Here is a 17,604-nt window from a genome sequence, read left to right as displayed (position 1 = left end):
TGTAAGTATGGTTTAAACTTTCACTGATTCACAAGTCTGTTTCTTCCCTCTGCCCGTCTTCTATTTTAGGAATGTTTCAACTGTGAGGTAAGAAAATAAAATACGAAATTTCTTAAATTATCCAATATGATATTACTTGCCATTGAGCACATAAGTGTAATGTCTTCCCTAGTAATCGCAGATTCGTTCTATGTGGAACTCATGTGAAGGCTATGAACATGGATGAATCAGCAAATGGAAGTCTGTCTGTAGAATTTCGGCATTTGGTAAGTTTGCTCTTTTCTTGTTACGACCCCCTAGTAAAGAACTAAGATATTTCTTACAACTAGACAAGAACTGTACTACTGTTGAATATACACTTGTTTTTTTTCTTCCTTTACTCCTAGAACCTCTTTACCCTATTCCTTACTTCTGTAAGATAAACATACAGATTTTCACAGAAAGAACAAAGTAAATCTTATTTTAATGCCAGTAAAGGAAAAGGCTAGTCATGCTAAATTACATAGCTCTTAAGAAACTGAGTTTATAATAAATAAATACATAAAGAAAGTCTATGGGAAATATCTAATTGAATGTTTTAGATTTGATTGAAATTAATGCCTGAGATGACTGACTTTTGCAGGACTGTATTACTGTAACTTCTCTAATATCTTGATGAATTTTGCTTTCTAAATAGACTGCTTCACCTATGGTATTTTTGTGGCTTAACCACATATGCAGTGTATCATTGTAGTTTTGCAAAAGGAACTGGAGGTTGAAGATTTTTATTTCTATGTTGTATTACATATTTAGCAAGCACCTAATTAAAGCTTTACTATATTAACCTTATTATAAGCTAGTCACTTAAAAAATTCTTTGGAAATATCAAGATATTGATTACTGAATGGACTTCTCAAGGTATAGTGTCAGAGCCTTCATTAGAGTTAACTCATATGCAGGAAATAAATCTTAATTATACCCATACACTAAGAGTACCATGGTTACAAATGGTATTCTTTGTGTGTACTTCTGTTTGTAGTTTCTTTTCTACATAAATACTGTTTTGCTTTATACAGCAACCCAAAGAAATGAAATCGAGTGCTGGGAGCAAAGGAAATGAGGTTCGTGGATTTATTTTACATAGTATTTTTGATTTCTCTGAGGTGTACTTCAGATTGACTTTTATTTAATTCATACAGCAAAACATATTTAAGTATATTAGGTTTTGAAATATATAGTATCCTTATAAAAAGGATAGAACTCAATTATCATATGATGAGATAACAAGAAATTTCAGAAGTAATCATAGAAATTTTGATTAAATGCCTCAAATTTATGTATTAAAAACGTTACAGGGAGGTAGGAAGTAATAATCTGAATGTATGCATTTGTCTTTAATGCCTTCTTTTTGGTCTGACATTTACATTTTGAAAAAATAAGCTTTTTGAGTTTTCTGTTTAATACAGTTTTCCCATAGGAATGGTTCTTTAAATATATACTCTGTTGGCCAAGTTTACAGCTGAAAAAGGGGTTTAATTATACTTGCATCAAAGAATTTTGCTTGCCTCAACTGGAACAAATGTGTGATTAGTTTACTAATAGTTATCTGAATCTAGTCTTATGTTCCCCCCTTGTGGTGACCTTATATTATGACATGCTGGACCTAATAAAGAGCAACTTTGAAGTATCTAGACTTTACAAGACGTACACATATCAACTGGCATGTAAAATGAACCAGTGTTGCACCTGATTGTCTCCTAGCAGAAATGCTCAAAATCTGTACATTCCTGCTTTCTAGGGAATAGTATTGTACTATTGATATATAGTATGAATGTAGGCCAATGATAGGTATCCTTTTGCTGACTGAGGGCCAACTGGGATTTGAAGATAACTTGGGAATTTGCACTGTAGCATAGAATCATAGAATGGTAAGGTTGGAGGGGACCTACTCTGGAGGTCACCTAGTCCAACCCTCAGCCCATATCACCCCAACATCTGAGGCTGTACTACACGCATCCTTGTACTTAGCACACCTGTATTCTGTATCTATGCTATGACTTTCCAAAGCAAAAGACATCCATTCCAACACACAGCTGCTTCCTGCAGCACAGCCAACATCGAGCTTCCACTGCTCCACGTTACTCCTCCATTGTACGACTCCAACTTGCCAGTGCTAACCCACATGCAGAACCGTGTCTCCCACATGCCCCACTTCGCAGAGCACTCCCACCTTCCTGTGCTACTCCCAGCAGCCTTCACATCCAGATCTCTGCTGCATGGGTGGGAAACTCATACTAAGAACACCTCCGAGAAAAAGGACAGTGGATGTTCTCAACCAGGAACTGAAGACAGTGGAGAGGGAAGGGAAAAAACACAAATAGACAGCAAGTCTAGGGTGGCCATGGACCATCATCATAAATTTAGCGTAGCTATTTAACAGCAAAAATCTGCTGGTGAACCCTCCGACTGAATCAAGAGTCAGAAGCTTGCAACCAATGATTCAGCCATTGCCAGTGCTACATTAGAGTCTACCGAGATGAATGAAATTACATAAAATGTGTATATGAATACCATATCCTTACCTAGGAAGCAAAATAGACTATACTGCTGTAAGATACATAATAGCTGTGTAACTTTTTTTACACAGTGGAAATGGTAAAGTTGCATTAGTAAGTTAAAAAAAAGAACTCATATCACATCCAGAATAGATGTAGTTATGCAAGTACAAAAGTTATTACAAGTAATCTTTAAGTACAAAAGAAAGGTGTGATCAGCACAGATAATTTTAGCCAGAAACCTAAAGCAGAAGATACTTGTGCGTGCTTAATACTGTGTTTCTGAATGGAATAACTTACAACTTGATTAGCAACACTGAAACTCAAAACTCACTTCCCAATTACTTTGCTGCTTACAAAGACATTTTCATCAGGTTAAACAAATGCAAAAATGTAGGTGTAAAAGTGTTACTGTTCTACCTTTGGTAGCATTTCACACTCACTTTCTGCGTATATAGCTGCACATAAATGCATGGCCATGGAGAATGACAACAGCTCTGACGTAATTGCCTGTTAATTTCCTCAGATGGTGCTTTTCCTCGGTCAAAGCACAATCTGTGCAATTATTATTAGTGGGAACAAGTTGTATGATTAACAGCACCTATGATAATACAGAAACTTGGTTTGTTATAGGATGTTTAGTAAGCTTGGAATATAGTTGCGAGTTATGACTTACGTCGTAAAAAAAAAATTTTTTTGACAGCTCGCTATATTTGAGGTCATATTCCATATACTTTCATGTAGATGTGCTTTTTTGCCTTAAAGATTTTTTTCCATAGGAAAATTTTGGTTTCTGCAAAATCAAAAATCAGAGGGGGAGAGCATTTTTCCTGACCTTTTTCAACTTTGTGTCAGCAATACAGTTTGAGTTGGATTGATTTTACCTGTACTAAAACATTTGAGTTTATTCTGTGATGCAGCTCCAGGCTGTGTTTTCCTACTGCATGGCAAATTCATAATTCAGATAACTGAGGTTCTCTTGTGATCTCAACCTTTCATTCACACATTATCTCTTGCTATAGTTTCCCATCCGTGTCCTGAAGGAGGTGCTTCATAAGAAGGATGAGGCCATGAGGCACTTTCCTGAAGGAATGGTTTTATTTTACATTAACTTAATGTGGAATATTTCAGTAAATAGAAATAGAAGTATTTTGATTCAGTAACACAGATTTCTGAGCTTTTTAAAAAGTATGACAAAACAAATGTCTGACAATGAATAAACAGGAAAAGGAAAAAAAATCTTTCAGTTTCAGGGGAATCAAAACAAATTGCAAAAGAGCTGTTCCCAACGGGTAGAGATTCTGATCTTTACTGAGCAATGCTTGTTTGTAACCAAAACAAAAAGTATCTACTACAAACTTTAATCAACCATGCCAAACAGATTTTCTTTTCTCTCAAAGAAAAGCTTATTTTTTTATACCAGGTTTACTTTGGGTTAATGATTTAGGCCTCTAGTCCTTCAACTAGTGCCATCTGAGTATACTACAATGACAAGTATGTCCCCGTCCTAGAATACTTTTCCTTTAAGACCCAAGTCCTCTTTTGTTCATCATTTTATTTCTAGTTTGAAGTTTATTATCTCTAGTTAAGTTAGAATTGTCAATCAGTGAAGAAACTGTAAGAAAAGAAAAAAGGTTGAGACATTTCCTCAGACACAAAAAGTAATCTGCTAAATTTTTGAATGTGCAACACCATGTTTAAAAGTAACATTTAAATGTTCGAAACAAAATTTAAAAGTTTAATAGTGTTCCTTTGCCAATGCTTAGTGTGTTTTTTAGATTCTTCAGAAAAACCACTAGATTTCTGGACTGATTTAATGTCACAGAGTTTAACAAACAAATGTTTTCCTTCCTTCCTTTCCTGCTCTATTTATAAATTTGAGAGGTGTTTTTTTGAATGTTGTGTGATCTCAACAGTTTGGAGTACCAAGACAATGTTAAATGCCAGCTGTGCATTCTGTTTATTAATCTACTTGTTCGCATAGGGCCCTCATATGGTGACTGAAGAACTGCACTCCATCAGCTTTGAAACACAGGTCTGCCTGTATGGATTGACTATAAATTTGGAAGTGAGTATTCCAGCCAATTTTCTGTGGCAAAAATAAAAAATATTTTCCAGCTGCTTATAGAAGAACAACTATGTTGGGCCAGACCACAGGTCTGCCTATCCTTATCGTCAGCAGTAACCATAAGCAGATGTAAGATTTCCAGAACTTCTGGACAGAAACAGAGATTTACAGGAGCAATTTTTAGTCCTTCTGTTAGAAGCTCAAATATTGGCTCTCATTGTAATTTTGAAAAGCTACACAAAGGCAATATATCTTGCTAAGCAAAGACTGTGAGATCTACTGAAGTCAGTGACAAAATCCCTACCGTATTGTCTGGAAGGCACACCGCTGCATAAAGCATGATAAACTATAGCACTGGAGAAAGTCTATGATACCAATTGCAAGTCAGAGCCTGATGATATCCTTATGTAGCTAACATGATCTTTAGAACCTCTTTTAGTGACAAGGTATACCATAAATCCCTTTTCTGGCTCCACGCAGCCATGCAGTTTCTGTTCTGTACCGTTGTCAAGAAGGCATCGTGTAGCTACGCTTGTTAAGCTTGCTACTTAGGTTCAGCTAAACCTGAGTCCTGAGAGTCCTGTGAAACTCTCCCCATGTCTTGAAATATAGGCTGAACAAAGTTTAAACATCACAGTTGGTTCTGCTGCACTGAACTAGAAGATCCCAGGCTAAAGAATAGATTTTGGGGAAACGAAGGACAAGAGGAAAAGAAACAGGAGGTTAAAAGAAAACAAAAGCTAAAGCAGCACTAACACTTTCCTCAGCAACATTAACATAGACTGTTCTTTCTTTCCACCAGACAAGCTCTTTGCCAGTCGTGATGATTTCCAATGTCAGCCAATTACCCAATGCTTGGGCTTCTATTATTTGGTACAATCTATCAACCAATGATCCTCAGGTAGGTCCTTCAGTTTGCAAATACAGGCTTCCTGCATTTTCAAGTTTCCATTATTTGATTGCCATACGCATTTAAACACATACAAAAAAAGATTGTGTTTCCCTCTTATACTGGCCTTATTTTATTCATGCATGTTATTCTTATACCCATTTTTAGCCTGTATGAACATTATATTGTAACATTGTTTCCCTTCCCTTTTGTTTCCTGCCCAGGCATAAAACCATGTGCAACCTTATTAGGCTGAATAGCGGTTTTCAAACTAAGGAAAGATAATAGCCCTTTTCCACAACTTTTCTAGTTTGAACTTGTCTTTCTTGAATGCAGTTGAGCAGAACTGTACCTGGTACTCCGCAAGAAATACAGAGTCTACTAACACAACTCAAAGCTGTCAAACTCAGGATCTGTACTGTACTTAAATGCTGTTTCCCTCATGCATTTTATAGAAGCTATTACTTTTTTTGGAGCAGATCATAAGTGTTATGTAGCACCATCTAGTAGCTCTAATGCTGAGCAAAATCAGGATCATTATTTCTCAGTTTCTTGCTGGTTCAGCACATATTTTAGATTCAGTGACATCTGTTACTATTTTTGCAGGTGGTAGAATGGTGCTGTCAATAGCTCTTAAGTTTTCAGTTGGAGATTAGTAGCTCTCATATAGGTGTTCTGAGGAGAGAAAGAGCAAGATAGCTTACCACAGAATGCCTTTAAGAATGCTGGCAGGCCAGCTAACCTCACTTGGACTTCATTATAGCTCTGTGATGCTCCTAAGAGCCTTTTGTGTAGTCATTAATTTGTTCATTAGAGGTACAGTCCAAAAATCAAATTAAAAAGTGAGCCAAATAATTCAACAACATATTGCTATACACGTGCCTAATACTTTAAGATTTCTGTGTGCCAAATATGTTAAAGTACAGTGAGATTATCTGCATTTATTGAATAGGTTTATGCGTATTTTCATTGTCCTAACACATGATGCTACCAGAAACGCAGCAAGGTATTTTATTATCCGAGACATGTGCACACTTTCATTCTGTGTCTCATCTCCTCCTCTCTCCTAGCATTCTTCTTAGCCACCCAAGTGAAACTTACTGGGTGGCAGAAGATGGCAAAGTTAGGGCATATTTGCCCCAGCTATCCCATGCTGTTTTTAACACTTCTAGATTCTGCTTAGTTACTTATAGCTTCCTTTTGCATGCTGTAGTGTTTTTTAGGATTACTAACTGTCTAAATAAAGCATTAATTCTGTTGCAGAATTTGTCTTTCTTTAACAATCCCCCCGCTGCCACTTTGAGTCAGCTCTTAGAAGTACTGAGCTGGCAATTTTCATCGTATGTTGGTCGGGGACTTAATTCTGAGCAGCTCAACATGTTGGCAGAAAAACTTACAGGTAAGTTTATAGAAATGTATAGATTGCATTTGCTTTTAGGCTCTTCTATGTGCTAGTCACAGGTGATAACTTTTAGCATGACCTTCATTTCCAGTGCTGACTTCAAAAATGCCACTACGACACTTTTTTCCTTTAAAGAAAAGTACACGTCAGCTTATTTTTACCACAAAGTGATTCAACTTCTGAACTTCTAGGCAGCTAAGCTGAAGAAAGAGGGCATCAGAGTCACACTGAACTTTACTTTGTTTCAGTAAGATTGCATGCATTAGAAATCCAAAAGAAGTCCTTTTGCTTGTTTATGTGGTTTAGTTTGGAATGGGTTTTTTGTTTGGTTTGGTTTTTTTTTTGGGGGGGTGGGGGGGGCGGGGAGAACCTTTCCTTTTGGGCCTTTTAGTTCTGGGATCCATCCTTCACTGATGAGGACGTAGAAAAGAGGCCCTGCATGACTTAAGTTCAAAAGCAAGATGATCATGTGAACACTTTATTCTGACTCCTCCAGAAAGGACTGGCCTTAAAAAAAGCGGGCAGAATTAAAAAAAAAATGTGATGTTTGTCGAGAAGAAACAATTGTAACATGTGTCACAAGCTCTAAGAAACTCCAAGCTGAATTTCATTTTGCTGAAAGCATAGGGTGTAGCAATACTTCTACTGTCAGGAAAGAACAAAAGCATTTTTCAAATACTGCGAGAAATCTTTATTGCTTGCCTAGCTAAGAAGCTAAGACCAATTTCCCTGGGTAGCAAAATTACTTTTCCTAATGGTTTCTTGGATGTTTCTTCATTAGTGGAGTTGAGGGGTGCCATTGCAAATCAGTGAAAACATACATATAGTAAGAAAATAAATCTTTGAACACAGAAGTTCAAGATAGGCCAAAACTTCAAGCTCTCATTAAAGACTGGAACTGAGCACATAGTGGTGCAGAAACGAAGTCCCAGACTGCTTTAAGCAAAGATTCCCAAAGCTATCATTTGTAGTAGCTTCTAAAGGATACACAAAGCTGCTGAATGCAGCTGAACACTCTCTCCATGTACACAGTCCTTTCAAATGCCCTTCTGAATCCCTCTCCAGGTCTGCATGTATGACACTTTCTTTCAAAAAAAAACATAGATGCTAAATTATTTCAGCAGCTTCAGAAGAATTTTTATTTTTTGCTTTTAGGGCAACAAGTCAGTTACAATGATTATCAATTATCCTGGGCAAAGTTCTGCAAGGTAAGATTCTGAAAGTACAACTAGATGCTTCTTTCTCTCATTGCCTGCGTAGATGGCTAACTCCATCCCACTGATATGAGTGAAAAGATTCCCACTTGCCATCTGTAGGACTCCTAGGCCTAGCAAAATCATAAATTCTAAAACTGTAATTATGAAAATAATGTTTCCAGAATTTTAAAGCTTTGGCTAAGAGATCTAATTGGTTCCATTACTACAGATATGAGACTCTTAATAGCTTTTGACCGTTCTATTCGCTTTAGAAAACATTATACTCAAGTATGCCCTATGTATTTCTGTCAATGATCAATACAGATTGTGCTACCGAAGTATGCAGTAAGTAAATTTTTGCTGTCAAAGCATACAATAAGTGAATTTTCCCATATGTGGCCTAAATTAGTTCAAGTCAGTCAATATATTCAGTAATTTTGACAGGAATGGACAGAATTATTGAGAAGGAAGGGTAAATCTATTTGGCTTACAGTAACTATGTTATTAAATACATATAGAACCTTGGAAGAAAATTCAACTTTCTTCCTGTCATTTCTCTCAAAATATAATTTCACAATGAGGAAGAAATATTGAATATGAACTTTTCTTTAAAATGAAAAAAAGAGTTGCTTCCAATGCATTTCTTAAAACTCAGTTGTTTTTGCATCAGACAAAGAGAAATTAACTCAGATCAACAGTTCAAATTTGTCGTTCTCACTGGAACACAGACTAGGTTATTCTTAAGAAACTGAGATAGACATGCCGTATGGATGTTGTGTAAAAGATAGTCTCACAATGCTCTTTTTATGTGCCTTTCTTCCCCCCTCACCACCATTAGGAACATTTACCTGGAAAGTCTTTTACCTTTTGGGTTTGGCTCGAAGCCATACTGGACTTAATTAAAAAACACATTCTTCCTCTTTGGATTGATGGGTGAGCAATAAGGAAACATCTGTTTATTGATCTCTCTCTGCTTTTTTCTTTCTTCTTTATTAAGCTCAGTTTTAGCTATACAGAAGAGAATTTGCAAAAACTTGAATACTTCTGTAACTTTTCAAAAATTTTGCCAAAAGGGGACAACATTGAATTTATTAAAAATATGGTTGTAGATTTCTCTTTCATCTGTTTGGTTAGCATACACTCAAGTACTGTGATGAATTTCATTATGTTTCATAGTTCTTTGAGCTCATTGTCATACTCCACATGTAATTCATGTGAAGCTTTTGTGATGTTTTGAAGACCGTATAAGCCTTTGCAGCTAGGCTTTTCACACATACTTGGATTGCTATATAAATTTTAGCCAGATGCATTACACAGAATGAAGTTTTCCAAAAGTGAAACTATGATTTTCTATTAAATTTCAGGTACATAATGGGATTTGTGAGCAAAGAGAAGGAACGAATTTTGCTCAAAGACAAGACACCAGGAACATTTTTATTACGGTTTAGTGAAAGCAATCTAGGTGGAATTACCTTTACCTGGGTGGATCAATTAGAAAATGGTACGTGTGATTAAAAAAAATAACAATAACATAGAGCTCAAATTCTGCAATACATTTGCAGTACAAGAGCCACCGTTTCTTTGGTTTATAACGCTTGTGTATCATGGCTTAGTTTACTTTTGGGCAAGATGCAAGAATCATATTTATTGAAACAGAGATCAAAACTTTGAGAGTCTACCAATCAGCTCTTTATAAATATATATGAATTCATTAGATACCTGCAGGCTTTAAATTTACGTGCATAAACTTGCAGATGCTAATATTGGTTTAAAAAGAAAAAAACTCATGCCACTATAAGCTAAAGACAAAAGCTGAACTATGTTCCAGCTACAGCTGTTCAGCTATTTTTATTATCAAAAATTATAGTGCCTTTGTATTTTTTACAGGAGAAGTAAGATTCCATTCTGTGGAACCCTATAATAAAGGTCGTTTAACTGCACTGCCCTTTGCTGACATACTGCGAGATTACAAAGTTATTATGGCAGACAACGTTCCTGAAAATCCTCTGAAGTATCTGTATCCAGACATTCCCAAAGATAAGGCCTTTGGCAAACACTACAGCTGTCAGCCAAATGAAGGTTGGGCTCCATTTCTCTATTTACCTCTTCTGAAAAGCAACTTCAAAGTCACAGGCTACTCAGTAAATTTTGGGAGAGGAGGAAGGGAACAGATTCAGATGCTTCCTTTAATCAGCATCTTCAAGAGAACTGTTCTAATAAGTACCATTTATACAGCTGCATTTTGCAAATATATCCATAGATTTAGAGGTTACATTAGATGCTATCACATCAGTATTTAAAAGAAGCTAAGAAGTAGGCCTTGGGGTAGAATGAGTCAAAAAGAAGGATTTTTTTTCCCAAGCAATACATTACAAACACAAAATAAAGTACTTGGATGTTGAAAGAAGATGAAACTGAAAAGTTACTCTACTTACATGCTTAAAAACTGTGGAACCCTATAGCATGCTGTTTCTTTAATTTCAAGTAATTTTGTATTTTCCAAACAGCTTGGAAAACCCACTTTAATACCTCAACCAGACAGCAGTATAAGCCCTGGAAAATGCACTGGAAAATGCAAAAAGGGCTAGACAAGACTAGTTCTGAATGGGTGCAGGCCTATGCTCTTTCCTCTCTGAGTTACAAGTCAAGCTATTTTTTAGATCAACTTTACTCCACCTCCCTCCCCCCCCACACACACAAAAAAAAAGATTTTTCCAGGTAACAGTATAAGAGGATACAACTCCATTTCAATTCAAGTCATTCATACACTACTCAAAGGTATTTGGAGGCTACAAGTGTTTTTCCTCTTCATTTTAATTCTGTGGATTTTGCCTACTGCTCCAATTCTCAAAAAACCTATGTATTTGTTAAATTTCATGCAAAATGTGTCTCTGAAGCATTATCTGTATAGATAAAATTCCATGAAAGCATTTCTGGAACTGAAATCTAAAGCCTGAGACATACAAAGCTTTTAGCATAACAAAGTATTCCCTGATGAAAGGAGATCTCTTTCATCATTTACTGTATGATAGTCTCAGATGATGATGCAGGTATTTTTCCCCATTTATTGAGAGTTTGTGTGTGTGTGTGTGTGTGTGTGAAAGAGAGAGAGAGAGAGAGAGAGAGAGAGAAAGAGAGAGAGACAGAGAGAGAGAGAGACACTAAGATCTGAACACAAAGATTAATCTCAGGAATTTCCCTCATTTTTATGAGTTTTTATTTAATTATAAACAGGCACATTTCTCTTAATATATTATGGTCTGTAGTTCTTAAAGCAGATAATCAATTTTCAATAAATAGCAATATTATTGGGCCATATTTAATTTCTCTAATATTGATTTTTAGTCTCAAAGCCCTCTGAAGGAGGAGTCAAAGGTTACGTTCCTTCTGTATTTATCCCAGTCTCCAAAATGTGAGTAACTTCATAGATTTATTACACTTTGAATGTTGTTTTCATTAAGTTTACATACTGTTTCCAACTTTTCTCTGCCTCCCTCCCTTCATTGAACTAGTTGGGGATAGCAGCTCATCATATGTTTTTGTTTGGCCAAGGAATGCTAAACAGGAAAGGGAAATGAAGAACTTCACTTCTGGAGTGCTTTTCCCATCCACATGGCAAAACATTTGTAAAAATGTAATGCAGACTTTGTGGCACTGTGATCTGTATCTTTCATTGTCTGCTTTTCCTCTCCACCAACAGTTATTGCAGAGTCATTTTTAACCTCTCTTCCCTTGGTCATGTCTCCTCTATTTTTAAATGTATACCACGTTGTTGGCAAATGCCCACAAAGCTAACAGCAAGCCCCATTACAGTCTTAACTGATTTAATTAAGCATTCACCAGAAGTAATACATTCTACTCCACTGCTATGCACCAAGTTAGAGGGATTTAAGTTGCTTTTAAGATTATTTTTGTTTTTGTTTTTTTTTTTAAGCTTAATTGATTCTACAGATCCACATTCTCCATCAGATCTTCTTCCTATGTCTCCAAGCGTTTATGCTGTGCTGAGAGAACACCTGAGTCCCACAGTGATTGAGACAGCGGTATGTTGCAAACTTTGCCATTCATAACACAATACTAAGCAAATGGAACATATACAATACATATGCTGCTTATAAAATAAGCTTTTGCAATTATGAAAAAAATGGAGCTTTTTCATCAGTTGCTGTATTACATTTTGAAATAGCAATGCAGACATTCCCTATTCTTAATAGGATGATGTACTGCAGTATGCTTGGAGGCATTGAATTATAGGAAATTGCCCGATACGCTGGCCAGTGAACCATGAAATTCATAATACAATGATCTTGGATTAGGCTTCTACACTCACAAATACATAGGAATTGCGCTAATTTTACAGATAACACAAAGGAATTGATTTTGCTGAGGGAAGCTACATGAGAAGCATTAAAAAAAAAAATCAGATTCAGCAAATTCACACAACTTTTCTTGCTCTAAGTTTCCTAAGTTAAAAGCGAACTGAAACATTTTTAGTAAATAAAACTATCATTCACTAAGAGTACATAGGAAGATTTTTTTACTTACTGACTAGAAATTGTATTCCCCACTCTGCACTTCTACAACATAGAGTGTTTCAGCTCTCATATTGCTCATTTCAGCTCATTTCAGCTCATTTCAGCTTTCAGATTACAAGGCCTGAACTGGTCTAAATAATGGCTTGGAGAGACACTAGTTCATACCCACTGAAGATTTGTCCAGCAGAATTCTATCAGGAAACACAGCAGTGGTTTGGCCTTAATAGCTTCAAAAGAAAACATTCATTTTCTAGTACTACGTTATATTTTTTAGTTTTCAATATATTCAATGACTTATGATCTTAAACTAGTTATGTATTTAAAAGCCTGTCAAATCACCTTCAAATGTCTCTTTGTAAACATTCCTCCTTACTCCCAGCCAGAACAAAAGGTAAACCAGAATCCTGACTATCAATGATCTCATCAGTGCAGGAGATATAAACAGCAAAAATTATTTGGAAGTACAGTGAAATTTTAAGTATAAAATAAAGGAATTCTTCATTATGGAATAAACTGAAGATTTGATTAAGAACAAAATATATTTCTTTGCTTCATCTTTCTTTTTCTGGTAGCACTTACAGCAAACTGGTATGTCAGCTAAAAATGAAATACCAATTTGAGTGAAAACTCTGGGTTAAAATGTACCACACCCAATCCGAGACATATCTTCACCTGTTTGTCATTTTTTTTATATCTATGAAAACAGTTCTGACTTTAGAAACCGCATTTGTGAACTACGTATACATTTTCATTTAAGTTTTTGCAGTAAAAAGAATAGTTGGCTTCACTTTTGTTTATCACCGGGTACCAAACATTTTCAGTTTCTTTTTACATGCATAACAAACCAGCTCTGTCAGGACCTTCTAAACCACTAGCTGTGATCAGCACTATCTTTTGGGGTCACAACAAGCTGCTCAGTTAGAAGAATTAAATGTAGTCATGCTGCAGTTTTTAAGGGTATTAGAGAACTAGTTCAGTGCTGCCAGATGGTAGGTGCATTTCTGGAGGCTCTTGCTAAATCTGTTTTCAAGTTCTGCTAATAATTAGAGGAGAAAATAGTCTTTGAAGATTTCAAGACAATTTCCTACTTCTTTCTCTCTTTTTTAGTTACTCTGCTGAATGAGAATGAGAGAAATTTAGAGTTTTTTTCTTTATTCATCGCAAATTCACACAACGTACTCTTTACTGGCGAGTAGCTAAGTACAGTAAGCAGCCAGTCTGCATTATTAAAGCAACAGTATCTCTTCACTTTTTCTCCATGAGATGTCAGCGAAAGAGAGATGTGAGAGATGCAGAGAGCAAGAGTGAAAGTCATGGCAGGAGAAAAATATCTTACAACTCAATAACTCAGTCCCAGCAAGATATATTTTCTGCAGTATTTTTGGATTCCCTTTCCATTCCTCCTCTCCAGATTCTGCTACCCATCTAGAAAACAAGACACCAGTAAAAACCTTGCTTTACCTATGCACGGGCTGCAAGAACCACAAAAGTTTACATAAAAACGTACTTTTTATTGCAACTGTTTCCAACAAGTCTTTTCTGATGAACATTACTAGATTTTGTGAGGAATTAGAGAAAGGATCTTCAGAGTCTTACAAGTTTTTATTAGTGTGAAAATGAAACTGCCATTACTTTGAGCCAGAAAGAGCTTGATTTTCAGTTATTTTTGAATGAACAGCAGTAACTGTCTTGAAGCTGATAATTTTATTCTTTTTTTTTCTAGCTGAGTTCTCCTTATTCCACTGACTGAAGTTCAGGTACTGGATAAACAAAGAACCGCATGGACACTGCATGGGTTAAATGAAGTCAATATTTATCATCTTTATAAATCACCATTTCTTGAAAACCATTGTAATGCTACTCTTGGGCCTCATTCTGCTTTCAATTACATGTAAACCAAGAATCTTGTCTATGGTGTCAGTGGAGCTGTAAAGAACATCTTTCTGGAATTCAGAATTGCTGTCTTCACTGATAAAAGGGCAAATCCCTTTTGGTTTCTAGGTGCTTTGACTTCAGTAGAGTCCAGTAGGCACAAATTTGACTTGTAAAATAAATGGCTCTAGAATTGCTGTAAATATGACATTATAAGAAGAAAACATTTTGCTTCTGAAAACCACCTGAAAGCCACATATGGGGATAACTCAAGAGATTAAGGGGCAAAATTGGGATGCATTCTGCAAAAGGGCTTCTGTTTAATGATCTTTCTGTATATTGTTGGTTTGACTTCTGTTTTAAGGAGAAGATTCTCATCCCTCTGAGTTTGATTGTCCCCTAGGCATCTGGGGTTTGATCCACCTTCAGCATAGGGGGCCAGATGTTTGTATCCAGCCACAGCAAAAGTCATGCAAGGCAGGAGGCAAGGCTGGGAAGAGAAGGGAGTTCTAGAAAGTGAATGGACACAGAACTTGTGGAATCAAAAACTGGAAGACAGGCATAGTAAAACCTCATCCTCTCACAAGATAGTTGCAGAGGTAAATCTATTGGTGTGAAGCATTCAAATACTGCAGTAAGCCTCATCAGGAAGCCTACAAAGAATCCTGATCTGGTGCAGAGTTTGGATGCTATTTGGTAAATGCAGACTGGGAAGCACAGTTTAAAAAAAAATTACTGAAGAGCTCCGTCATTTGCTGACCACTGGGCAATAGATGATAGAATGTCACATTCCAGTGGGAGACTTATTTAATAAACAGAGTAACTAGTTTTTGAGTAAATGGTAAATTGCCTTTAAAAACATTCTTTCAGTCACAGTTTAACTTTCTTTTTTCAGTATTATCCCTCAAAAAAAAAAATCTATAGAGCAATAAACTGACAATTTCATGATCACTCTCTTCCATGTATACAGGCTCATTCAGACAATAGCAACTGTATATGTAATTTTATAACCTCTGTAATTTATATGACTGATAAGAATAAACACAGAGTTTGGCTTAAAGTTACCTGGACTTTTGGGGAATTTTTTGAGGTACAATAAAAACAGAGGCTTGTTTTTTCTTTGTTGATCTTAGATCTGAACTACAAGCAGTAATGCAAACTTTTAAAGCAGCAAATGTAACTTCACCTAGCATCAGCTATTGTATGATTTTTCATTCTAACCTGTTCTCACAATTTTAATACAAACAAAATTGGGAATGCACTATACTGCTGACCACCTAAATAGCATGAGAGATACTGTGAAAAGGCTACTGGTCCGAATTCATGTGTAAACCAATCTTCTCCCTGCTTCCTCCTTGCCCCCCATGCAATGCAACTATTTGGCTTGGCTTGAACTCCGTACTGTTCGTGTTACTGGATAGGATTGAGGATCAGGTTTTGGCATTACCATTGTTTTTTTATAAAGATTTTGCAAAAGGTAGTTTTAACATTTAATTGAATGGCATGCAATTTCAATTCAATTCATTGCTTTTAAGAAATACAGAAATCATCTTCTGTAAAATAAGTATCTTAACCCCAAGCCTTTTGTAAAAAGTGAGAATTTTGTCCTTAAGTCAGTATGAGTAAGATTATGAGCTCTAATGAAGCGGAATGAGGAAAGAAAAGGAAAAAAAAAGGTTGAAAGGGACACTTTTGGATACTGAAAAGATGAAACGTGTGCTTTCGGTTGCTTTCACTAACCGTACTTATGCTTTCACCATGGTTTGCAGCTGCAAAGTCAAAAGTAACAGGGAAAAAATGTTAAGTGCTTTGTGTTTGGCCACATCACCATGATCAAATTAAACAAATATAAAAACTGTTAGTTACTATGCGCGATGAACATTTTATTTAAAAAGCACCCAAATCTGAATCCAACGCTCGGTAGGATTTAAGACGTCAAGAATCGTGCCCCGCGCTTTGAGGGGAGCGGGATCCACACTACGTCAGGAAACGATCCCTGTTGCTGGGGAGCTCTACCGAAGCCTCGGCTTCTGCTGCGGGCCTCGGGGGCAGCTCCCAACAGGTGCCAAGGCCCGCACGAGCACCCCGAGTCGCGGTGTCCCAGCGAGGAACACGGCTGCAAGGCAGAGGGGAGGCAAGCACAGGACACTCAACCGAAGCAATTTAGGGGAGAGGGCTGGGGGAAATCCCGCAGGCAAAACGCCAGGCAGGAGCACAAACGTTTTGTTTGCAGCTCTCGTTCTTGGTCACCGGGACTTCGACGGGAAACTGGGCCGCAGCTCATCACCCGCGTCAGTCCCCCGCGCCCTGCGGCCCTTTCCCGGGCCGGCCCGTAACCGCCGCCCGCCTGGAGCGGCTCCTGCCACGCAGCAAGCTTCGAACACGCCGCGGGCTCGGGGAGCGGCGAGGACGCCAGGCCGGGCCGGGCCGGGCCGGGCCGCGGCGGGGGGGGGGGAAGCCGGGCCGCCGCTTTCGCTTTCGCCTTCCCGGCTCCCGGCCGCCTTCCCCGAAGTCACGTGACGCGGCGCCCGGTTCCCCCCCCCCCCCCCCGCGGCGCCGCGCCTGCGCCCTGGCGCCCCTCCAGAAGCTGAGCGGGTGCTGCGGGCGCTCCGCCCGCTACCGCGGCCAGCGGTGCTGCTTGCGGGAGCGGCGGGGCCGTCACCGCAGCGCGCAGCCGGGCGCGGGCCGTCCTCAGGAGCGGGCGTGCGCCCGCGGGAGGGCGAGCGCTGGCCGGCGCGCGGCAGGCGGCGAGCGCGGGTCGGCGCCCGCACGGACCGGAGCCGAGGCAGACAGCGGTGCTCGCCGCGAGCTTTCCGCGGCCCTTCCTCCCCCGCGGGACAGCGGCGGTCTCCCGCTCCCACAAGCTGCCCGTCCTCCCGCGGGCTGCCCTTCCTGCCGAATCACAGCCTGCATGGGAACGGGAAAGGGCGCGTTCTGAGATGTCGCGTACCCTCCTGCTTCCTACTGATAGCTGGCATGTTCTCTCGCATCCATTCAGCCACGCTTCTAACTTTTCGCGCTAATATTCCTCGCAAAAGCTCAAAATGAAGAAAAATGCAGGCCTATGCTCCAGAGCGACCTCGTGCCCTGTATTTCTGCTTCATCTAC

The 17,604-nt window shown here is 38.4% G+C and overlaps 1 protein-coding gene across 3 annotated transcripts in view; it reads left to right on the top strand.

The window, feature by feature from the left end:
• The window catches only part of STAT4 (signal transducer and activator of transcription 4), a 44,541-nt gene extending 28,981 nt beyond the window's left edge, over window positions 1-15,560 (top strand). For 2 of the 3 annotated variants that reach the window (XM_062579450.1, XM_062579448.1), the window contains 13 exons: window positions 70-87; window positions 173-266; window positions 1,056-1,100; window positions 4,519-4,602; window positions 5,405-5,503; window positions 6,755-6,890; window positions 8,049-8,101; window positions 8,928-9,022; window positions 9,454-9,590; window positions 9,977-10,168; window positions 11,435-11,501; window positions 12,024-12,132; window positions 14,348-15,560. In XM_062579450.1, coding sequence (XP_062435434.1) covers window positions 70-87; window positions 173-266; window positions 1,056-1,100; window positions 4,519-4,602; window positions 5,405-5,503; window positions 6,755-6,890; window positions 8,049-8,101; window positions 8,928-9,022; window positions 9,454-9,590; window positions 9,977-10,168; window positions 11,435-11,501; window positions 12,024-12,132; window positions 14,348-14,374 — 1,156 coding nt within the window. In that variant the 3' untranslated portion in view covers window positions 14,375-15,560. The remainder of the gene's footprint in view (window positions 1-69; window positions 88-172; window positions 267-1,055; window positions 1,101-4,518; window positions 4,603-5,404; window positions 5,504-6,754; window positions 6,891-8,048; window positions 8,102-8,927; window positions 9,023-9,453; window positions 9,591-9,976; window positions 10,169-11,434; window positions 11,502-12,023; window positions 12,133-14,347) is intronic. The other variant, XM_062579449.1, reaches the window with a different exon arrangement.
• Window positions 15,561-17,604: the final 2,044 nt, after the last annotated feature.

The sequence above is a fragment of the Rhea pennata genome, chromosome 6 (genome assembly GCF_028389875.1).
Source record: "Rhea pennata isolate bPtePen1 chromosome 6, bPtePen1.pri, whole genome shotgun sequence".
In the NCBI taxonomy this organism is placed as follows: domain Eukaryota; kingdom Metazoa; phylum Chordata; class Aves; order Rheiformes; family Rheidae; genus Rhea; species Rhea pennata.
The sequence above is the reverse complement of the archived record's forward strand: the minus strand, read 5'-3'. Positions and strand labels throughout refer to the sequence as shown.